General features: G+C 38.0%; 2 protein-coding genes across 4 annotated transcripts in view; one reads left to right on the plus strand and one right to left on the minus strand.

The window, feature by feature from the left end:
• Positions 1 to 16,850, plus strand: fancl (FA complementation group L). The gene is made up of 14 exons (XM_082154740.1): positions 1 to 283; positions 443 to 501; positions 883 to 943; positions 1,276 to 1,332; positions 1,502 to 1,599; positions 4,124 to 4,220; positions 7,092 to 7,160; positions 12,467 to 12,617; positions 12,733 to 12,816; positions 14,328 to 14,373; positions 14,659 to 14,740; positions 16,247 to 16,363; positions 16,501 to 16,572; positions 16,717 to 16,850. The coding sequence occupies exons 1-14, from the start codon at positions 197 to 199 to the stop codon at positions 16,750 to 16,752; spliced, it is 1,116 nt and encodes a 371-aa protein (XP_082010866.1). The 5' UTR covers positions 1 to 196; the 3' UTR covers positions 16,753 to 16,850.
• The window catches only part of vrk2 (VRK serine/threonine kinase 2), a 15,532-nt gene continuing 7,243 nt past the window's right edge, over positions 16,600 to 24,888 (minus strand). For all 3 annotated transcript variants that reach the window (XM_082154738.1, XM_082154737.1, XM_082154739.1), the window contains 6 exons: positions 23,126 to 23,246; positions 22,739 to 22,797; positions 20,653 to 20,810; positions 18,072 to 18,215; positions 17,395 to 17,553; positions 16,600 to 17,169 (listed from right to left, as the gene is read on the minus strand). In XM_082154738.1, the coding sequence (XP_082010864.1) occupies positions 16,780 to 17,169; positions 17,395 to 17,553; positions 18,072 to 18,215; positions 20,653 to 20,810; positions 22,739 to 22,797; positions 23,126 to 23,246 (1,031 nt within the window). In that variant the 3' untranslated portion in view covers positions 16,600 to 16,779. The remainder of the gene's footprint in view (positions 17,170 to 17,394; positions 17,554 to 18,071; positions 18,216 to 20,652; positions 20,811 to 22,738; positions 22,798 to 23,125; positions 23,247 to 24,888) is intronic.

A 24,888-nucleotide genomic window follows, 5' to 3' on the forward strand; every position in this document is an offset into this window, starting at 1 on the left:
AGTTACTTTCGCTTTGCTTGCAGTGCATCACAACAACAACAGTGGAAGAAGCTCCTGATAGCAGCGATTGACTGTTATCTACACAAAAAGCTTCAGTGTGTGTTTATATGATTAAGTTTTCTATCGAGACATCTAACTTAAGTGTTTAGCTAGCGGTTTATAGTCATCCTGTGCTTTGACGTATTTATTTTTCATCATGAGCTGTTTGCAGATGAGAGAAAGCCCTATGATCATTGCGCTTAATAAGGAGAAGACAGTCTATGACGGGTTCATCTCAGTGCTGGTAAGGACAGTTTCACATCTCAAAGCTTCACAGTCTTTAACTAAGTGTGAATATACGGTCACAGTGTGAATATGTCATGCCATGTGATGAATCGCATAACAGTAGTTGAAACGATTGTCACAAGTGTCACATTTTTCCCTATTATTTAATCTTTGACAGGAAAAAGACTTCAGGATAAGAATATCTCTACCCCCTGATCATCAGATGAAACAGGCAAAGTATGTTTGTAATAATATGGTACATTATTTATTTATTTAAAAATCAATGAATACCAACACAATGTAATATAACAAATGTAAACATATAACAAATGTAAAGAACATTGGACCAGATACAAGACATGGTCATATGTTTTATGTAAAAAAATAAAAAATAATATATATATATATATATTATTATTTATTTTTTTAACAAGGGCTTTTTCACTCCATTTAAGTGTGTGTTATTTTGTGTATGTAATATTGAGCCAGTACAATTATTAAATCATATATAAACACTTACTTTGCATTAATTATTGTGTTAATATACATGATTTCAAAGGTTTAAGTATTATTATTAATATTATAATTTTCTTTGCCTTGTCTTTGGTTGTTTTGCAGATTACATTGTTGCTGGCAAATGAAACGGCTACTTCATGGTTATCAACATATTGTGAAGCAGGTACAATAAATCAAAGGCAAATAGTTTGCAGCTATTTCTCATCATTCAAGAAATACGTCTTAATTAACACATAATGTTTGTCGAGGGGAGGAAAAAAAATCATTTTCCATGTGCCTCAAGGGTGAAAAGATTAGATTTATGATTTGCCCTGCCTAGATTTATGCGATACCCTAACTAGTTAAAGTTCATTATTTTCTTATGAATTTAAAATTATTAAAAATTAACTATAATGGTCACTCTCATTAGTCAAATGGCAGGTGCTGGATTTGCTACTCTGTATGTAGTAGTTTAATCAAAACATTTGAATTGCATTTTTTATTTATTTTTTACAGAGATTACAGCATTCAACTAATTTGATGGCTTTTATCCTGGAACTCAGAACAGTATTGGTAAGTATTGCTAAAATATTGCATGTTTTATCCCTGGAGTTGAACATTACCATATTCATGTTGACAAATGTTATACATGATGTAATGTTTAGCATCATATTACCATAATAAGCACATGAGTCCCGCAGATTGAATAAATGATTCTCATTATGAACTTGTCTATTATCAGGAAGTGGCGTTGAAGAGCCAACCAGGATGTCAGTCCTTCTCACCACCTCAGTATTATTCCCAGCTGATAACCGAGATGGAGATCTTAGGATGGGATAAGTATGATGTTTCTAGTGGCCTAGTGCTTTTCTCGACTTGCATTCCATTGTGTTTTCTGATAATTGCATATAGGAAAAATCCTTTGCATTACTGTAAGGACATAAATGGCACGTACTTTCGTCAACTTTTCATGAAAACATCGTGTCACATTTCTCACTTTGTAACAGAGGAGGCTAATGTGGTGTCTGTCAGCCATGTATCAAGCTGTGATTTCACTAGGCTTCTCATTTTCCACTTTCTATTAATGTCCAAAGATATAATTATGATATTAGCAAATGCAAATTGGTCTAATTGGAGACCCACTCTCAAGTTTAATGGAGAAATGTAGGCTGAAAAGTTAGGCTGGAAATAAGGTGCACATTTCAGACCTGAATTGCGGTCAGAAGTATTATACACAAGCGCTATCTGTAAATGCACTTGAGATTAATTAAGATCCTTAATTCGTGTCTCTGTTAATAGCCTCAAGTCCGGCACAGTTGCGGACCCTGATTGGTTTAGGAAGGGGGAAGTGCCGCAGAACCTGGTCATTTTAATGAGTTTTAGTTGCCTTGAAGAAGCCACATTTACTGTTAATTACTGTATAGATGGGGTCAGGTCTGTTCTCCCCTCTTATCCCCAGAATAGTTCAAAAGAGTCAGATATTTAGGAAATTACAAAACATCAGTCTCCGGCTGCTTTATAGTGCGTTCTAAGTGTGCTATTTGAAGTATCGCAGCAAAGCGTTAGGTCATAAGAAAATGAAAGTTGAATATTTTGAATTTGATCCCAGTTTGCTCCCATTTTTCTGTGAGATATTGCATTTGGTCTGACATCGTCATCTGAAACTGTTGAGATTTTTTTTAGACAATTGGTGCATAGGTGCCATGGTGAGAGGTTGTCACACGTTGCACATGTATGAGAGAGAAGCGCTGGGCTTCTCGCTGTGGTCTTTTAACACCCCGCCAAGATAATGACACCTGAGCAGGTTTCCTATTGGCTGGTCTTCTCACCATCTTACGCCAGCCAGCAGTTATATCTTAAAACTCATGATCCCTGGTGGCACCTGTGAGAATGGAATAACTGTACTATTTTCAGCAACTGGCTTTTTGCATATCTGGAAAGTCGTGATGAGAAGTCTTCGCAAAAACGTGGCCTTGGCGGTATTACAGTTTATGTTTTCCCCCTTACTATTCCGATTTCTTCTTTTTTTTGTTTTTGTACGGCTTTATGCTTTCATCTATGGCCTGTTTGTATGCAAACATGCCAAATGTTCCTTTCGCCATTTATGAGGGGAGCTGATTTTCTAGTTGCAAATGTAATGCTCTCATCAATCCTCCCAGCAAGACATCGAGCCGTCAAGCTGTTTCAATCAACTGAGGTGAACGCCAGCAAGGCCTGATACTGTGGCGGGAGATCCCTGTAGAATGCAGAGTGGCTGAATGAGGTTCCATCTCTGAAAAGAGATCTCAATTTCGAGGAAATGAATGATTGGTGTGATTTTGTGCCAAAAGCTCATGTAATTGAATGTGATGCAAAAGATTCATCCCATTGCTTCATGGGTTGTGAAAGAAACAGACTGAGCATTAAGATCACTTTGAACAGTAGAACAGAGAAATCAAGCGTGTTTGCAGGTAGATCTGTAAGAACTGCAAACAGTATTTACAAATGTAAAGGCATTTATTTATTTATTTTAAAAGTTGATAGCTCATGTGCATTATTACTTTTCAGTTCAATTTCTAATTAAAATGGGGGGGGGGATCCCCCTCAAAATGGAATAAAAGTTGAAAAATAATTGTGGGCTGTGCACACATGTTTGAGTACACGAGTTAGTAAAAAATATGTTGTGTTAAAGGGTTAGTTTACCCAAAAATGAAATTTCTGTCATTAATTACTCACCCTCATGTCATTCCAAACCCGTAAGACCTTCATTCATCTTCGGGACGCAAATTAAGATATTCGGATATTCGGAGCAAATGAAGCTCTCGGATTTCATAAAAAAGATCTTAATTCTTGTTCCGAAGATGAACGAAGGTCTTACAGGTTTGGAACGACATGAGGGTGAGTAATTAACGACAGAATTTTCATTTAATGTACAGTGAGTATATTCTGCTGTAATGGCAGAAGAGAGTGTGAGCCAACGAAATGTTTCAAAGTTCTTCCAGAGTTTTTATGTGGATTTAAGTGCTAAGGGACAGAATGTGGATATGTGATCCTGCAGTTTCTGCTGATGGGAACACTCAAGAGTAAAGTGTGCATGTATAAACTAACCACGATATGCTGTGTTACACGACTCGTAAATAAGCTGCTGAAATATGAGTGTGTCGTGAAGTGCTGGGATTTTAGCAATAAATCTGTGGTCGCTGTAGTTGATTTTCAGCACTGTTTGCTGGGAGAGAGGATTGTATACACATCTGTGGAGCATGAATGACCAAAATCACATATCCCTGTTATGTTACTTTGTACTTGAAACAAATATTCACTGTTGATCTGTCTGATGTGTGTTGTATGTGGTCTTATGTGTGATGCTATTGATCTGTCTTGGCAGGCTGCTCTTCATCGATGCAGAGTTCCGCACACTCAAGATGAAGGCAGAGGACTCTGCAGGTCGTCAGCACGCTGTTACAATCAAGCTCAAGTCTAAGGTGAAGCCAAGGGTCAAGCCCTGTTTTATTTCTTATTTTGGTAAAACTTTATTTCACTGTGTCCTTGTTACACGTTACATGTACTCAGGGCTTGACATTAACACCCGCCAGTATGGGTGGATTTCAGCAGTAGTGTGTAACGCAGTCATTCCTACTTGCCACTTCAATGGGTTGAATTATTTATATATATACATTTTTCAATTGTAGTCTTTTAAAAAGGCATCTGAAATAATAAAGTGCAATGTAGTGTTGTCAGAAATATCGATTTTTTTTTTATACATGTATATCGATAGGCTAAAATATCTGAAAATCTTCCAGTACTCATTTTCCACAGAATAGAGACACAATACCAGCTGTACTTTCTCGCTCTCTCATCTCTCCGACAGAGAGTTGACAAACAAACCTGCCTCCCCTCACTCACTCATTTCATTTGCTCCGGATGAATATTGTTGGTGTTACAGGGCTTGAATTCCGGCATGGGATTGCGTGCATTGCGTTTAATTTGACTCATTCACGCAGATTTTATTTGCTCACACCCAAAGTTCGCGCACATAAAGCCGCCTCTCAGTGCTAAATTGAGTTATTGTTCGCTGCTTATTGCACTTAAACAGTCGAATACACACAAAATAATGTCAAAATGCCGGTTTTGCAGAGTTTACAGGCCTCAGGTTTTATTTTACTATGCAACAACATTTTTTTTATAGAAAAACAAAAAGCTCACAGGAAAAATCAGTACCATATTTTGTTGACTCTCTCTTGATTCTCTCTTGTGTTCATAATTTCTTTGTATGACAGCCTGGCCAAAAATTATGTCTGCACAATTTGGCATGTTTCATTGCATCATCACAAATAAAACAACTGACTCCAAGCACAACTACAAAAAATGCTTTAACAAATGTTTAATAATATTTGGATAAAGGATGATATCACTGACATCACTTTTGACCTCTACAGTATACTTTTCCATTTAAAAGTTTGGGTCAGTAAGATTTAAAAAAAATCGTGCGTGTGTGTGTGTGTGTGTGTGTGTGTGTGTGCGCGCGTGCGCGTGCGTGTGTTTGGGACCCCATAAAAATGGCAAAATCCAAATTCATTGTCCTTGAGAAGACATTTTTGGTCTCCATGAGAAAATCAGCTTATATCATACCAAGTGATTTTTGAAATAAAGAAAGTTTATTCTTGAAAGCAGAAAGTTTTTTGTTTGGGGTATGTTAGTGGTTAGAATATGCAGTTTGTATGTCTATGGAAACCCAATGTGTGTGTCTGTGTGCGACTGTGCGCATGTGTGTTTGTAAATATGAGGTAACTGAGCCACATTTTTTATAAAAAAAAAACCAACCCTTTTTTATTAAATTAGTTCAACATTAAGGTCTACAAAAAAGATAAAATAATTGTCTAAAATAATTTTGTCATTTTGCAGATCTATAATTTTTGTGGGTCATAGATGCAAATGTACCAGGATAAGTTCACACAGCTTTCGGTATCTAGATCCTCAGTCTCTGCTGGACTGCAAAAGGAGCAGAACTTTGGTTTTAGTATCTAACTTTAAGCAGGTGGCACTAATGTGCTGTGACTATAAGATTATGTTGAGAGATGGAGCCGTGAGATTGTGGCAGGGCCTGAAGGAGAGGCAAGAGAGTGTGCAGGGATGCTGTGGCATAGATAAGACCATGAGTGATCCTTATAAGGTGATTACAGGGGCCACAGAAGAAGCAGAAAATTGTAGCGTGTGAGTAGTTTAGTCTGAGGGTCGGGCTGTGTGAGTGAGCTCTGTTTGGCATTGGAAGTGGAGACATGGTATAGATGCCAGTGGCTCCTTGCGGACACTGCACGGGGTCCTGATGAGATTCAGCAGGGCGTGAGAAGCCCCCTGTGCCCACCTGCCCACCATCCTGCTGGGTGCTAAAAATAGCTGTGATCTACCCACCTCACATCTGCTCATCCTCCCAGAGCCGGGCACCTCTCACAAGGCCCTGCGTCACCCAGCACCAGCTTACTCAACAGGAGCCAGCAAAGGCATCTCTGCTGCTGGTGTAAATGTGGGTTGTGGGGTCATACTCATAGTTGTTTTATTGGTTGTAGTGTGGAAATATATGTAAGAGAATTTGAAGCTTAAAGAGGATGAATAAGTAAGGCCTTCAGGAGTGGAAAGCTCACCTAGTCTTTCAGCATGGAGAGTGGATATGGTGTGTTGAAATATAAAATAATGATAAAAATGTGTAAATTATTAATAATTAAAATAAATTAATTTATTAATTACATATCAATTATTAACATTATTTTAATTCTAATTTTATTGATTTATTATAGAATTTTATATTAATAGTGTATATAATACACTCTATCATTCAATGTTCATATAGTATACAGTATACATGTCCGTAAGTTTTAAATTTTTTTAATTATTATTATTTTTGGTTTTTGTTGAAAGAAGTCTCTTATGCTCACCAAGGCATTTATTTGATTAAAATAAAGGTATATATATTACATTAGTATAATATGTAATATATATAGTATAGTATAACTGTTATTAAACAGTTTTGCTGCAGCTGAATATTTTTGTGGAAGCTGTGATATATTTTAAGTCTTTGACGAATAGAAAGATCAAAAGAACTGCATTTATTTGAAATATATAATCTAAGCATGTTTTCTATACTGTATTTCACTGAATATGCACAATGAAGAATATTTAATTATTTATATATATATATATATGACACAAAAGTAATATATAAATATAAAAAAATTAATGAATACCTAAATCTTAACTTTTATACTTTAATATTTAAAAAAAGACCATACCAGACTTCCATTAACATTTTAAGTGATAAAAGCATCTCTCTTTTTTTTTTTTTTTTACTCTCTTTTCAGTATCCAGCTGAGGCCCCGGAGTTTTCTGCCGATCTTCCTGTTCCACTGGTCATCACGTGGACCTCTCAGGTACATAGACCAAAGTTACTTAAAAACTTTTTGAACAGAAATATTGTTACTGAAAAGTTGATTTGACTTTTTATCACATTACCAAAATTGGCCTTTTTTTAAATAGCAATTAAAGTACAATGTTTTTAATTAACAAAGTTTTTTTGGCATTTAAAGGTGTGTTTTTGTTGATGAAAGGTGTTCCGTTCCGCTGCCGCTTTGATGTTGCTTCCATAAAAAACAATAACTCCTCTCACAAAGGCTCAAACAGAGCCAAATAAACCGACAGGACAGCGATCTGGAAAGCTACATATGTTAGCGGCCTCTAATGAGCCTCGACGAGTTTCCTCTTACGTATAACAATTAAAAGCGAGAACGGAGACCCATTTTTCACTGTCGTTTTCTTTTTATCATCGTCCTCTGTTTTCGCCTCCTCCCCTGAAAAACAGGCTCCTCTTCAGTCATACGTTTGCTCCAATTACTTTGAGGTGGATGAAAGCGACTTGGCATATTGCACAGCAGTGGTGTGAGTTAGGGAGGGTTGTGCGTTGTGCTGGGTGAGGGATGGCAGTGGAACATGGCTCTCTGACAGAGAAGACCAGCTCAGCACACAGCAGCCTTCTGTCGGCCGAAGCCCTGCTGCGCTGCTGATGTCTTGATGCATCTCCTCTGTTCAGGGAAGAGAAAGGCCTGTCTGCCTGCCTCTCACGTACATTTGAATGAGTGATGATTACCTGCGCTGAACTGACTGTGTGTGTTTGTGGGGAGAGTCAGTGAGTTTGTGAGTAATGTATAATATGGATCAGGAGATTTGGCGGGGTGTTCTCTTTGTTCTGTGGTGTACACAGCGGTGCAAGTGTGTCTCAGTGGGATTTCCACTCAACCAGCCGCCCGGACCCTACTCCTGGAGTGCACAAAGAGAAACAATGCTCTCTGCATGAATTTTAACCCCTCAACCTATTTCAAAAAAGTAAATACAATGCCGTTCAAAAGTTTGGGGTCGGTAAAGTCTTCTAATGCTTTTGGAAAAGCCTTATATGCTTTGCATTTATCTAATCAAAAATAAATTATGTATAAAATGTAATTGTGAAATATTATTTTATTGTTTTCTATTTTAATATAGACAGTCATTATTAAATGATTTTAATTGCATTTACAGTCACTTTTGATGTTACACTGCATACACTGTTTATTTTATCAAGCTATTTATAAGATATTGTATTCATAAGAGCTAACAATATTGACATTCTGCTCAAGTAATACTATTATAATTATTAGTTTTTTACTACAAAATGATAAAAAAATAAATAAAATATTGCCATTTAATCATTGAATGTATTGATAGTGCTAGTTTTATTTTATCGCTAAAGACTGTTCATTTGTTGCCAAAGGTATCCATCTATCAGCTATACTGAGATACCAGAAGCAATCATGTACAGTTATGTTTATATTGTATTCCAAGGTACTGTACCTTACAGAATGTTAGTACTCACACTGTCCCACTAATGTATTATGTAAATAGTTTAGCCCAGCATTGCTTCTTTATGTAGTGGTTCCTTAACAATCACAATTATAGACCATGGGCATTAATGAATACATACTTCTTTGTGTGCAATTATTGATTTATTTACTTAACACTTGTTCACTAAATGACTGAAAATGCTCCATTGAACATTATGAGGATGGACCTAATTGGGAGAGTTAACAGAACAGTAAGCATGCTGTCACCTCACTGGGGAGGAATCCATTGTGCCATTCCACATTTCGGGCACATTTCCAAGAGAAATTCAATTATGAGGACATCTTGCCTGCACCATATATTTAAATAAAAGCATAACTATAATCACACAACCGGCATTAATTGGGAAATAATTGCTGCGTCTTTGCACCTGTGCAATGCTAAATTGTTCGTGCTGTATTGGCACATCGACCCATCATATTTGTTTCATGCTCTCTCTCCTATATCAGAGCATTCGGTCCTGTGTGGCATCAGGGAAAGCTCATTCACATTAACATGTTCTTGCCTTAACAAAGATTTCCCCTTAACCAATCCAGATTACTATGCTGTTTTTCTGATTTGGCTGTCTGCACATCCCTTGCCCTAGTGCTACTGTCTAAAAACAGAAGTAATTTGATTTGTTTTGTTATGTTCAATTACCAGCTCTGGGTGTTTTATTCAGCTCTGCCTCTGTGCTCTCCAATTTAACATGTATGGAAATGTATCAGAGAATCAGGCACATAATCAACGTGAGCACACACAAATTATGTGACAAAAGAAAAACATGTGAGATCTTATCCTCTAAAATACCGCCAGTCCTGTCCCTCTTAAATCAGCTGAGATTGGCTGTATTATGTGGTTGAGCTATTACAATGGTTCAAAATTATTGTTGACAAATGCGATTTAACATCTCACAATCTAAAATCAATCCAGTTTTCTCTCGGATCACCACAAAAGTACACAGATGACTAATAATACACTGTCTGTGTACATATAGACTTGCTGTTTTTTTGTTTAGTTTTTTTGTAGATCTAATCTTTATTTTTCAGGGTGTAGCAGGTTAATCAGCTTTTTTTAGAATGTTTACAGTATCTATATATTACGCTGCAGCTTTTTTGACTGACTACAGCAAGAGTTTTCAAACGTTCTGATGCCTATAACCCCCAAATATGATGAAGCCGTCTTTGTGAGGGAAATGATGAAGCCGTCTTTGTGGAAATCTAAAAGATGAGAAAAAATACTTTGTTTAAATAAAATAAAAAATATATATACAGTAAATCAATATATATATATATATATATATATATATTATTATTATTATTATTATTATTATTATTATTATTAATGTATACATTTTTCTTTTATTCTTTAAAAAAATAAAATTATTTTATCTTATTTTATTTATTCTAGCCTTTAAAATAAAGGATGGATTTAGTTTTTTATATTTCTTATTGTTAAAACTGTCCGTCAGTGGAATAATTATTACAATTAATCTCAATGAATCTGATATTTTTGGTGTTTTTAATTAATTACAAATATATATTATTGCATATTTAATTTATATCTTAAGTTAACTTTGACATCCCTAATTAAAAGTCTTTTTTTTTCTTTTTTTTCTGCTAAAACACTGGGCAAATTAAATTGACAGGATAATTAAATGATATTTTCCATCATTTAAATTGGGATGTAAACCTTCAGCGATGTTTGCAAACTTAATTTCGTACAGTGGTATCATTTGGGATGTTTGAAAGTTTTAATGACACAAATTTCAATTCAGCTGCTGTCATCTCTTTCACACTAAATAAGCCTATTCATCTTAAACAGCAGAAAAAATAATAAAGCACTGGTCGTGGCTTTGAGCAGAGAGGATCTGGTGTCCAGACTAAAGCGTTCTGAGATTAAAGACCTTGAGTTGGCAGCTCGGTGGAAAGCGAGGAGTGTGGGTCTGAGGTCAGAGCGGCGTGGGCGACCTGTACGCCCTCACTCTGACAGCGTGGAGTGAAACGGGGCCAAACTCCATCAGCTGTCAATCATGAGCTGTGATTTATGAGCGGCCATACTCAAACCATTAGCTCTGCCTCACCACTGGACAGCTCCAAAGGAAACAGAGGCCTACTGTGTTTGTATATGTTAGAATTAGAGGAAGCCGTTATGCTGAATCGTAGATGGGTCGTCTGTGGTTCTCAGTGATCAAACGCTATCGCTGGATTTCTCTTGTTTGCTGATGTATGAGTTTTGCTCTTTTCCTGTTCAGTCACTTTTTATATTTGATTTGTTCTTGGTTGGTGCTTTAATCAATGGTTTGTTGACAGGTCGTTGATGAAGACTTGGCAAGACTTCAGTGGGAATGTTTCTTTTTTTCCTTTTCCTCCCCGAGTGTTGATGGCAGAGGGCTGAGGAGTTTGTATAAAGCAGTGATATGAAACCAGACATGTGGACAGTATCAACATCTTCCATATGCAGAAGTGTTCAGGAGTTATTAAAGACAGCTCAGCCAATGTCAGAAAAAAGAAAAAAGAAAAAAAAAAGCAATGTTGTTCCTGCATATCAAGAGTTGCATGAGAATTTAAAAGGATACTATTTCTAGCATCTAGGCACTTCTGAGAGTACAACCGCTGACTGAGAGGCACCATTTCCATTCAAACAGATGTTTGTGGATTTTAGTGGATTTTACTGTAAATACAACATGCACATGTCTAAATTTGGTCAATACAATTTGTTTTACACCTACTTTAGATCATTTGCTTTAAGTTGGCATGAAATTAATTCCATTATATATATTGTCTAAATGCATGTTCTATCATCTATTTATTGTTAACAAATAATCCATGCCTGTTTATTTATTTATTTATTTTTTTATTCTATTTTCTAATCAAAACTCCAGTGAAATGAGACTTCACTCTGGTGAAGTATGCTGGAGTTCTCCAATCATTTAGTCTGCTAAAACATTGATTGCAAGCTCACATTCAGATCCAACCAACAACCAATGGATAGAACTAAGTCCCTGGCCTACTTCTTTTTTTCTTCTTCTATAAGACGTTACACTCGGATGGATGTCGCAATACTAAAGAAAAGATGTGTCACTACCTCTGTTTCATTGCAACTTAAACTGGAAATTCTGTTATCTACCCACCCTTATGTCGTTCTTTTTTTCCCTCTGTTGAGCAAAATATCAGACCTGTTTTTTCCATACAATGAAAATGCATCATTGGCCATCAAGTTCGGTTGCAATTTTGGTTTACACTGGTTAACAATTTGGTTAAGTCCGCCTAGGACCTCAGTGAGTAGACATTTTTCCATAATGCCTGATCAAACAAAAACATTTAATAAGTATGAAAAGTGTAACGACGAATCATTTCCATATGGTACAGATTTAGCTAGCAGATTAATTGACTAAAGGTGTGGTCAAATGTACCATTGTTTGGCCAATTTTCGCAGCCGAACTTAAGTCATTTCAATTGAAAAATCCACATGATCTGGAGTTTCGCATGAAGGCGAAAGATTTCCATACACAAATTCCGCAACGGGTTCAAGTTGGTCACTCAAATTTACACGTTGACCAACAGAAAGCTGCTTGGTTTGAAAGTGACTTTTGTGTGAGCAACACTATTGACAATAGACAATGGACCTTTTTTGCCTGTGAATTTTCACCAACATGCTAATGGGACCACAACTCAACGGTATACTTGCAAAGCCTTTTCTAACAAAAAAAACAACAACTAATTTTTCAGTTTTGTTTGAACTGTTCCTTTAAATGAAGTCAAAAACCAACTCTCAAGCAGGAAAAATAAATTTGAGACTAATTTATTGCCCTTTCTTCTACACCCAGAGCACCTTGGCCGTTGTCCACAGTCAGTTCCTGATAAACGTTGAGGCTCTGTCCGAGTTCTGGTCGGTTCTGGATGAGATAGATGAGCAGACGTGGGTGTTGGAACCAGAAAAACCCACAAAAGCAGACTCCATGAGAAGGATCGCCATCGGTAACATTACATTCATATTACTACATTTGAATCTCATTATTTGCAGATCATCACATTCTCCTGCCATCCATCCAACTATCGATATTAAGCTGCCATATCGCTGGTTCTTCCCCAGGAAACAATGTCTCAATAAAGGTACAAATTGACCCCAGACACCCCAAAATGCTGCCGGAGTGCTGTTTGCTCGGGGCTGAGCACGGTAGGCATTTTTCATATCTGCAAATCTCTCTGTTTATCTCCATACAGCTTTTATTACGGTTTCCTGCATGTGAGAAGCAGCTCGTGTGTGAGGAACTCGTGCCTCCCTCTCGTGCTCTTGTTTTTCAATTACCTCCGTACATAAGTGCACATGCTGTAAATGCTTTACTGCATTTAGACAGGACCGCTACAGCTGGAGCGGCTGAGCTGACAGCCCGCAATATGTTTGCGGCGCAATGTGCTTTTAGATTTCGAGTGAGATGGTGCTGGAATGGAGGTCAGTTTGCACTATTTAAGCCGCCGTGATTGTTTCTTTAAATCCAAGGTCATGCTTGGCTGACAATGGCACACAGAACACATTGTCGGTTGCCTAGCAATGTTATTCATTGATATTAAATCCACACTTCAATAGTCAAGACGGTGGCAGTCGCGGACCCTCCGAGCGCGGGGTCAGACAGAAATATTGCTTTTTGCATTTACAAATGACAAACAGAGAGTGCGGCTATCACGTCCCTCCCAGATTGATCTCTCGGGTGGAACAGCCATGATGAGCGCGTTTTATTTGAATTATTTGAATATTTCCCTTTCTGTCAGACTGTTTGTCACAGTAGGAAATGTCCTGTTCTTTCGCCCGCGCTGCTGTGGCATTTCTACGAGAGAATAGAGATTAGAGGTAAGAAATGACGCGGCCGTGCATTGTCTGTCAGCGCTCTGCGATCAGGTGAGGAACGCTGAATGAGAGATGAGGTAGAGTTAATTGAAACTGCTCGGCTACATTAGGGGGGGTGAGCGCAGTTCTTGCCTTCATATACAACTCTCCCTCGGGCTTGTTTTTGCCATGCAGATTGATTGATATGATTTATGTTGATGGCATTTTTGTCCCCCAGTGCTTTGCAAACATTATGAAGTCCAGTGTGTATTGCCATTACAAAAACATAAGTAAGTGTGTAGGTTTTGATAATGAATAATTGAAGATGTGACAGAACAGATAACAGCTTACTGTAGGGTCATCAACATACCAATACTGTAAAAAAAGAAATAAGTATAAGTATCAACTTTTATTTGACAGTATTAGTTTTATTTACAGTATTTTTCTTTTCAGCGTTTCATACTTTCATTTAGCAAGGATCATTAAATTGATCAAAAGTTAGTAAAGACATTTACGGCGTTAAAAAAAAAATCCATTTCAAATAAATGCTGTTCTTTTGAACTTTCTATTCAAAGAATCCTGAAAAAAATGTATGATGGTTTTGAAGGATCGTGACACTGAAGATAAAATAAATGCAGCCTTTGTGATTATAATTTTTTTTTAAATCTAACCGACCAAAAACATTGAACCGTTGTGCATATTTGTGGGAACTAAATGATGTCTATATTACTAAAATTATATAAAGACATTGTTATTTTTTTTTTATTTTTTTTTTAAATCAACTTAATACTAAAGCACCTATACTTTTGGCATTTGTTACCACAAATCTGCTAATAATTTTAACTCTTGCTTGTGTCTTTCAGTTGTCACTCCTTTACGGAATAAATTGAATGCCAATATGCATTTATGGTGAGCAAACTTCTTTTCCAATTCATTTTTTTCCCAAGGAGGTTGAAAATGATTAATGAGAAATCAAAGTGGATGTTGCATATTTCAATGCAAATTTGCCATTTCATGTGCACGCCGCAGACAGTTTTCAGTTGATGTATGTATTACAGCACAAAATGAATCTGAAACACTGTGGTGAGAATGTTTTTGGGCAGTAATCACCGAACTGGATTCATTATACCATCATGACTTGACTGTATGTGTTTAATTAGTGCATGAAGGTCTGATTTCCTCCTCTCCTCATAGGAACCCTGACTGCAGTGTCCTACAGAATATGAAGGATGTGTTGGAGATAGAATTTCCATCGCCTACCACCCACGAAAAATCTGTACGTTGCATATTTTCGTCTCATACACTGCCACTTACAATTAGTTCCACAGCACCATCACATTTGAAGCTTGCAGTGTTCTTTTTTTTTCTTCACCTCCTTTTCTCTTTGTTTTTATCATCGGGAGAGGTGGGTACGGATTTCCTTTAATTGGGTTGTTTACAGATAAGATCATTACAATAACAAAGGTGGCAGAATATTCGGCACTATCAAGAGCTGTTTAATCATAGCTCCGCCATTTATCTTTTTTCCTGTGTGCTTTTTTTATGCTTTCTCTCTTTCAGCTCGCAGGTTGAAAGGCCGCAGTGTTTATTCACAGTCTGTACTGCAGATTAATGCTTGACCATCATTAACATTCTGAAGCGAGAAAAGTTTACTTGACCAGATGTTGAAATTTTTATCTTCCGTCCTTTTAATGGATTGCTCAGAAAAAAAAGGGGGAAAAAAACAACTAATTATCTGAACAGCAATATGCAAACACGGACAGTGGAGGAGAAGAGAGCAGAAGCACAGGAATCGGGGTGGGGGGGGCGTGTAAAGATTCTCTAGCCTGGCTGAGGTGTCTGAGGATTGTGTGAAGTGGGGGTCAAGCACATATAGGGTTGATGAGTCCACCCTGTGGGAACAAATATGAGCTGGCGTGCACCAGCAGGCAGAGTGAATCTCAAATACAGAATTTTAGATCAGACTCAGGGATACAAATTATGAGAAGTGGTGCTTTTCATTTGTTTTTATAATTCCATAAGAGTCTTTCCTTTAATCATTAAGTGAAAAATTCTGCCATTATTTACTCACCTTTCATGTGATTCGAAACCTGTATGACTTTCTGAGTTACTTCAGTGGAGCACAGCTGGAGACATTTTGATAAATGTATAGTGCTGGTGAGAGTGCTGGAATGGACAACAATTTTATTAATTAAATAATAAAAGAGTGGGTTCGTGCAATATGTTTTCTGAAGTCAGTAGCTTCATTATTTACTGAAATTTGACACATTTATGAGAAAAGTAGTGCTGATTCATGAAAAAAATATATATATATTTTTTTTTTGTGTCAGATATTTTCATTGATTTGGTTGATCCAATTCACAAAAACTGATTCAATCTTAAGTGATTCAATCACAAATTCACAAGATCAGCTCAATGACTCTGTGAACCAGTCACAGTATCACAGAGTCAGTGAGTTGACAGGGGATGGATGGATGGATTTCATTTTTCAATCTAATGCTGCTTATTTATTTCTGCTTTACTTAAATTTAAATGTAGCTAACAAACACTGCTTACTAGAGGGGAAAGCATCTATCCTCATTCATTGCAATTGCATATAAGAATTACCAGTAGATTTGTAGCCTAGAAATCTCTCTTTTTGTGCTCCAAGGAAAAATAAATAATCCTTCAGGTTTTAAACAACACAAATGTGAGTAAATGATGGCAAAAATGTCATTGCTATCATTTTACTTGAGTTGTACTACTAATTTTGCTTATCTAATTTTGTGGTTGTGTACTCAAGAGTTTCAGTGTTGAATGTGGCATCTGCTACTCTTATCGACTTGAGTCAGATATTCCAGATCAGGTCTGCAATGACCCGCGCTGTGGCCAGCCTTTCCATCAAGCGTGTCTTTATGAGGTAAGTGCTTTAAGATTTAGCAAACCAGTTTAACAGTATTTCAAACAGAACAATCACAAAACAATTTCCTAAAAATGTGTACATTTTTTGTGTTTGTATGGTATTTAAATATTTTATTGATTTATTTGTCTTCACAGTGGCTGAGAGGTCTGCCCACCAGTCGCCAAAGTTTCAATATTGTGTTTGGAGAATGTCCTTACTGCAGTAAGGTAATATTCAACTCTATCACACAAATATAGCAAAGAAAATAACTTTATTTAAATCCACAATTCAATTTCAATTAAAATAGTAGTACATTTTTTGTGCAAAAAAACAATGCTGATTTATAATTCCATTCATATATATTCTTTCAGCCCATCACTGTGAAAATGGTTACAGGAAATGCTTAACAACACTCTGTTCATTCAGAGTAGTGGTCATATGGCGTTACGGCTCCAGTAAGGATAATACCAACAACCAACAACAGTCAATATTGTAACAAGAAGGAAGATCAACATTCTTTTAAAATGCCATTTTTTTGACTTTCCAAAGCCATCTCTGTGATGGTACCGAGTCCATTCATCTTCCAATCCACAGACATCACTTCCCCAGTGGTCTCCATCATCATCATCAGTGTCCTCCCATTGGTTTTGATTCCGGCTGTGTTTCTTGGTGTTGTTCCTCCAGTAGTTGACTTCATTGCTGGGTACTGCATAGTCGTCATTTAGTTTTCGAGTATGTTTTTGCTGGTTCTTATAGTGACGGTTTTGTTCCCCCCTCATGGTCAAGCAGGTCTTTCCCTTGTAAACATCCGCATTCTTCTTTTCCTGTGTTGTTGGAGCAAATTTGATCTTTTCACATTATAAGAACTATAAAGGAGAGGCCTGATATTAGATCTGTTAATACACGTTTGTATCAAACAATAAATATTGCAAAGCATTTTTGTATTTCCTATGACTTTTTGATGCTTTTAAACTTTGATCAATTTGAATCAGTGAATGATTGACTGTGGTCTATTTGTCATTTGGCCTGTGCTCTGCTGTTGGTTTTACTTGTTCGTGTTCCTGTCTGTGTCGTGCTCCTGCTCTTGTTCTAGGATGAACTCGTGGAGGGACGGGCTCATCTTCATCACTGAAGTCCTCATCACTTTCATTAGGCATAGACCTTTGCCTAGTACTTCTTTTAGCAGCCATGTCACCTTTTTTTGGTCTCTGTAAAGATGACACCAACAAATAATTTTAATTAAACCACTGTCTGATAACACTATATACTATATACCAAGGACTTCCAAATAAGATGATACCTTTGTGAGAGACCCTCTTCCTAATATATGGCAACTATACTATTGTTCAATAATTTGGGGTCAGTAAAAGTGACAGTAATGACAAATTCTTTTGAACTTTCTATTCATCAAAGAATAATGAAAAATAGTATGCTGGTGTTTTAAAAATATTTTACAAAAAAAATCAGTCATTTTCAAACTCTACTTTCAATTTGATTTGTTGTTTTTGTAGTTAGATATTTTAGGTGTTTTAATTTATGTGATTTAGCTTTTAGACAGTAAAGTTGTCGTTTTTAGTTTTTTTGTCAGAAATATTTAAAAGTAAAATATAATTTATAGTAAAATAATATATTTTTCAGTGAAACAAAATTGACCAAACTTTTAAACAATGCATCCCACATCATCTAGCCAACCAGAATATTCCGTTGTTTTTTTTGTAAATTATACCTGCTTGTGTGTCTCTCGTTTGGTCTTGCTCCAGTCTTTGTTTGGTGTGGACCCACCCAACTCTTCCTCATCATCTTCCTCAACTGACACCACAGGCTTTGATCTGGCTGTTTTTTTGTCAGTAGTCTTGGGTTGGCTTGCAGCCTGTGGGAGGTTAAGTTAAATTAGATGACAGGAATTTACTTGCTTTCGTCTCTGAGCATTCACGAGAGAGTGAAAGAGCAATAATGCTCCCTCCCTGACCTGGATCCTGAGAGAAGAGGACCTGCCCTGATTAATGACATCTACTGCTCTCCCTAAGGTGGCAACTGTCCAAACTAAATTTGGCCACAGATCACCAGCGAGGTCAGCTGTAGGCAAAATAAACTCCAGGAGTGTTGGAGTGACACGAGGAGCTACTGGCCTCACGCTGCCTGACGTGGTTTCAGGAGAGCTGAGACACGAGGGGGACATTGATGGTGTTGTTTTAGCTTTTATTCAAAGGAACTGAAGCTACATCGACTAGGAGATGAACAGAACCACAGAGAAAAATCCAACTACAAAGAAAAGGGGATCCAAATCTTAATGCCCTTGCTGTTGACACTGATGCTTTCCATGTGTGCTAAAGGTAGGGTGGTCAAGGTCAGGGGAAAAAGACTCTGCACACTGCTTTGTAAGAACTCTCCATACATGTAAAACATTAAAATACATTTATAGAGCAGCCATTTCCTGCGCATCAAAAAGGAACTCTAATGTGCTTACTGAAGGAACGATCAATTCCTCTACACTTTGAACTGGCAGCCCCAATCTGGTTTTAGCAACATCAACACACATTGTCCTGTAGTCTTCCTCAACAGAACCATGGCCTAATCCATCTCAGGGAATCACATTCTTAGTTAAACACTAGTCAAGCGCACCAGGGAAGCTCTTACATCCGAGTCAGGAAGTCACATATTCAAGTCGGAAACAAAAAAACAATGAATGACAAGATGTTGCGCAACACTGAAACTTGAATTGGAGAATTTTTAATTTAAGGAAACATGGTTAAGATAAATTGATAATCATAATTTCTATAATTGCAAAAAGCATAACTTTTTATTAGAGATAAACAAAAAACTTGAAATGATGGTTTGACAAAAGATAAAAAAAGATCTTAAAAGTCTTAAATTGTGAAGGTTTTATAGGCCTTGAAAAAAACACATGTCCTATTACATTTATATATTTCACTATAATTGGTTAGCTTTCATTTTATGGACGAGGGCGGAACAACGCTTAATTTCCCACAATGTCACTATTTGCCATTATTACTAGTACACAAGTAAAGGTGCGTTCACATTTACCGTTGTTCGCCAAATTTTCATGGGCAAAATCCAATTAATTCAATAGGAATGCAGGTGATCTGGAAATCGGGTTCAAGTTGGTAAAGGCAATTTGCCCTTGATCAAAGGAAAGCCGCTTGGTTTGAAAGTAACTTCTGTCTGCGCTGCGCTTCAAACATTTTCACACTATTGGCTATGGACAACTATTGACTGAAATTTTATTGCAGGCAAAATTTCACAGAATTTTTTTGTTCATTAATGTGCACATATCTTACAGAATTTAAATCATCATTTGTATGATTCATGCTTTATTTATAAAACACTTGAAAATGCTAAGGTCAATCTAAAACTGTAGAACTGAGATGTTTTCTGCAGGGGATCCACTGTATGCAGAGTGGTTTCAATATCAGGGACACAAGGAGAGTAACTGACACCCTAAGCACTGAGGGTATTTACCAACCCTTCTCCAAATCACACTGAGCATTCTCTATTGAACCACAGATCAAATTGCTGGACAGCTCCACATAAAAATGAGAGGCAATTCTAACTGCCGATCTTTTGGCCTCTGTAAAATGTGTGTATTCAACAGCCTCAAATTGGGTTGCTCTGGTGTTCGTAAAGTTCAGCGGTTCAAGTTGGCAGTGATCAACTGTGAAGTGATTCCAGAGGAATTAAGGTCTCTCCACTCCAGACCTCTTGAGAGCCAATAAGCCTTTTGGCAAGGTCACCAAAGGTTAACCTACGACACCACGGTCAAGATTCACCAGCTCATTCCATTTAAAGAGGAAAAGTGCCCTTCTTGTCTCTCGCCAGCGTAATAGAGTGCAGGAATTCAGTGTGGTGTATTTTTACGCAGTTTGATTCTGAATGTGCATATAGACGTTAAAATATAAGTGTCCATGTGATTGCAATAAATAAGAGCGCTTTAATTAAATAGCTCTCTTGTATGGTCTTGACACTGCATTGAGCTGTGGCCCCAGGCTAAGAACCTTCGGTAACTCTGAGTCTGTCACCACTGAGTAAATCTCTTTTTTTTCTCGTCCACATCACTTTGGTCCAACTCCAACGCCGCCAATAGGCCAGTCAGACGGCTCTGAGCAGGAGTGGGAGTCAATGTAGTTGGGAAAGGGTCAGAAGAGGGTTCCCAAACCTGAGCATCTCCTTCTCTCTCCCAGACAGATAAATCTGCCGCAGCCCACAGGCTGCTCTGAATGCTCCAGCCCCAGCTCATATGGTCTCTATTAAGACTACCGGGCTGCTGTGCCAAAGCATCTCACACTCACCCTTTGTGTGGTTGGCCTGGCCATCTCTAACACTCTTGGCCTGGAGAGGTCCAATGGGCCCAGCGGCCCAGCCGCTGACAGAATCATTCTGAAGGCCTGGTAGTCTGGCTTTTCATTGTAGCCAAGATTTTTCACGCTGGACAGGAACCTGGCTATTTCTGCAAGGGGTCAGAAAGAAAGAGATAGTTCACCAAAAAAAAATGAAATTCTGAAGAACATTTCAGTTGTCATTGTTCAAACAGTGAAAGTTAATGGGGTCCAAAACTTTCAAGTATCATGAAATTAATCCATACAACTTAATTGGTATACTGTAATTCTTCCAATGCAACACGAACACTTTGTATGATGATACCGATCACAATTTAAGCCTTTATTCACTTTCAAATCATATCAAAACATTGATACACGAACACAAACACAAACCTCAAACATCAAATAAAGTCAAACCTCATGACGATTGACTTGGACTATACCATTTGTATGAATTAATTCCACATCATCTTAATGTTTTTGACTTTCACAATATGGACAAAACCAGCTGAAACATTCTTCAAAATATCCTCTTTTGTATTCCACAGAAGAAAGAAACATGTACAGTACAAGTTTGGAACGACATAAGGGTGAGGAAATGATTACAGAATGTTCATTCTTGGGTGGACTATCCCTTTGATACACAGAAATAATTCTGAAAATCAGATGTTAAGCAGGAAACTTTTTTCGAAACCCCTCATCATGTAGAGCAGAGGTCCTCACTGTCTGTTCCATGAGACATAATTACAACGGTAGCACCATTTTACCGTTTCTACAGTTTAAAGTGAGCAGTGCGTCAAAACAACACAGCGGTACACACCGCAAGCGCTCAAGGTAATTTATCGTAAGGGTCTTTCGGCGCTATATCTTTAACATTTGTATCTAGAACCAAACGCGCTTCATTCAATCCCTATCCGTTCCGTGCGCATTGCTTCCCTCCCTGCTAAAGACTCTAATTCGCCACATTTAGAGCTGCAAATGACTTGGTTAGTTTAACAACACAGTAGCAAAAACAGTGAACAGCAAAATAGATTAATTCTTTAGCTAAAACACTGCAGAAAATGAGAACTATTATTTTTATCTGTCATACATATTTGACTGTCCTATTCAATTGGGCTCAACTGATGAATTTGTTTTTCTGTGAAAAATTCTCAGACACCCCTGTTATGGCTCTGAGGTCCCAATATGCTCATCTTTGATGACTATTTAGGATTTTTTTGATGTTTTACAAAGTACTTCTGCCGCCCAGATGGAAATTTATAACCATTCCAAACTAACATTGTCCGGTGGGAAGGAAATCTAGAGACCGGACCTCTTGGAACTTTAATTGAATACCCTTGATGTAGAGCATCCCAAAAGTGTCCTTTTTTGGAAACTACACAAGTGAGGGCTACTGTGGAGGTTGACCGTGGTTGAGTATTTGCATAATTTGCAGATAAACACCAACTGAGCTGGTCTGCATGTTTTATGTTGATGCATCCTGCTGTTGACCTAGATGCTTACTGAACACACTCGCAAATGTCCGGCCAAGTGACAACCTGCGTCTGCAGACTTCATTTTCATTCCTAAGGAAACAAAAACCACATCTTCCTAACAAATGGACAGTGGCAGGAGCACAATGTAGAGGGGCCTCTCAGTTCATACGAGAACACAAATGTGTGTCTAATATGGGCACCTTCCATTCTTCACTGTAATAAATATGCTGGATGCAGTGCTACGCCAGCGCGCGTTCTCTTTGTGGCAGCCTGGCTGAATGTATACCACATGCGCAGCCTTGATGCATGTTAGAGGTCTTATCTTTCTGGTCCAGCTGTAGCCAGCCTCTCAAGGTTGGGAGAATAAGGCCTCATCATAATCATAGATCACAAAGCCCCCTTTCAGAAGACGCACGTGCCCTCGCTCCCTGTGGAGGGGGGAAAGATACTGCAGGGACACTAGAATCCGTTGATGAAGGAGAGGAAAGGAGATTGTGCTTGTGGGGATGGCGAGGAATCTAAGTCCCTGCCCCATACCTTGTTGATCAAAGCAAATGGTCTGCACACTCACGTGCACCTACCCATGCTGGAGCCGGATATGGACATGTTCAGGACAGAATCTGGCAGGTTGGACATCAGCCTGTGGTCAAGAGATGATAAAGGTGATGGTTAAACAGACCATGTTCTGAAAACACATCTTTGCTTTTGACTCATGGAATCACACAACATACGTTTAAAATTTCACTATAAAGAACTTGTCGTTCTCTCTTCTAATGATCCACAGATCCTTTTAAAGCTGTGTACTCCACTGCTTAAATTTCCAGACAAGAAAGAAAATATGTGTCCTTTTACACCTTTTTAGTTTTAATAAAGCAGTTGAGTGAATAATTCAGGCTGAATAAGCACAGAAAGCCTCTGATCAGCAGCCACTGTACACAATTAGACCTATGGTGAAAAGGGGAACGTACTTGGCCTTGGCCTCCTGGACCTCAGCTGGGTTCCTAAGAGATGAGAGCCAGGGAAGAGTTCCACACTGCCAGTGAAGCAAGCAGTAGCCCAACACCTCCAAGTCTCCTCGTCTGGATGCGGCTGTTGGAGAAAGCGAAGATAAGGAAAAGAAGTTAAGTGTTGGTTGAAAAGAGAGTTAAAACTCTTTGATTGAATGACCCGTCCATTGGCTGCTGAAATATGCCCCTATAAAAAAGGCGAAGAAGGAGGGGGGGGGGTGATGGAGAGGAGTATTTTGTTTTCTCAGCTGGTGCCCTGGCCTGCCTCACAGGCTAACGGGGCTTTTCTTAGAGGGGCTGAGAGTTGAAAGAGTAGGTCAGTTTCCTCCCACCAATGCTCCTCACATCTCTCTCACACTCCCTCCTCCTTCGTCTGGTCTGGCGACTCGTCCAGGAACCTGATCCCGACGGCCTCTGACATGATCCAGACAGCCTGTGGCCCAGCCCGACACTCTCTCCGACGGAGAGCCAAGCAGTAAAACAAAGAAATAAATGTCTGGGCCCAAATAGTTTCCACATGTTTCTGGATTCCGTGGGGTCTCTGCTGGCCTTAAGAGAAGAGCCTGAGAGTGTTTGTATGTGCTCCTTAGACCGCCTCCATCTCCACCTCGGCCGTAACACATTACACAACTGCCATCTAGTGTAAATGTATTTTGTATACTAAAAACTTCTTACAAGGCCACTTCGTCTTTTATTATTCTTACATTTGTTTAATATCCCAATAAAGACTCTACCTCTACCCAGGGCTAGGAATCGATACAATTTCCCAAATCAGTTTGATTCTGTTTCACAAGCTCTTTATTTGATTCAAATTTTTATTTGATTAAATTTTGATTCCAATATTGAAAATTGCAGTTCTAATGTAATTTTTTTTTTACATATTCTTACATATCTAATTCTGTACATTATACTGGGCAGTGTTTCAGATTGATTCAAATCAGTAACTCATCTTCTTGAACTATCCATTACAAGAACTGGACTCAAAACACCAACAATGGAAATTGTAGCTTTCAAAGGGATAGTGGGCTACACTACACTAAACCAGTTAAGAGTCAATCGTTTCAGAAATCATGCTTCATTTCAGAAATCGGGCCGCACAATGCGTTCTGTATCTTTTTGATTCACTGAAAAGAACGGGCTCATAAGAGTCACTGGTTGCAGGAATCAGGCTACACTTGTCACGCTGTATGTTTTTGATTCACTAAAATGAAGCAGCTCACAAAAGTCAGACTACACTGGTCACAATGCATGTTTGTTTTGCGTGCAGCCCATGAGAACAAAACAATAAAATTTTTAAAAATATATATATATAACAAAACTCTATGCAACTGTTTTTAACCTTGGAAGCAGAAGAGATTAATACTTTTGGAATAAGTACAAGGGGTTTCAGTCTTTAAGCCCAAGAGAGTTCTTTCACACTTGTATAAGCTCAATGGGAATATATCCCAGTCTAGTTTTTACAACACCACATCTGCTTATGAGCCCTGAGTGTGAAACGGCCTCACTTCAACCAACTGATTAGTCTTATGCCAACCAGACAGACAGCAGTCACATTTAGTTATGAAATATTCGTTTCGGATCCCAGCTATTAAACCAATTACGAGTTGACTTTAAACTAAGGACCCTCAATGAATTACGTTTGCCTACATTTAAATCTGAATGGGATGGTTTTGTCAGTTTCACTCGTATACAGGAGTTAACCTCCTGTTAAGCCTGTCCATTCA

The sequence above is a fragment of the Leuciscus leuciscus genome (assembly GCF_965113295.1).
Source record: "Leuciscus leuciscus genome assembly, chromosome: 22".
Taxonomy (NCBI): domain Eukaryota; kingdom Metazoa; phylum Chordata; class Actinopteri; order Cypriniformes; family Leuciscidae; genus Leuciscus; species Leuciscus leuciscus.

Coding starts and splice junctions, on each gene's coding strand:
- fancl (XM_082154740.1), top strand. CDS start 197: ATGAGCTGTTTGCAGATGAGAGAAAGCCCTATGATCATTGCGCTTAAT. Junction 944..1,275: donor ATCAACATATTGTGAAGCAG/GTACAATAAATC, acceptor TATTTTTTACAG/AGATTACAGCATTCAACTAA. Junction 16,573..16,716: donor AATGTCCTTACTGCAGTAAG/GTAATATTCAAC, acceptor ATATTCTTTCAG/CCCATCACTGTGAAAATGGT.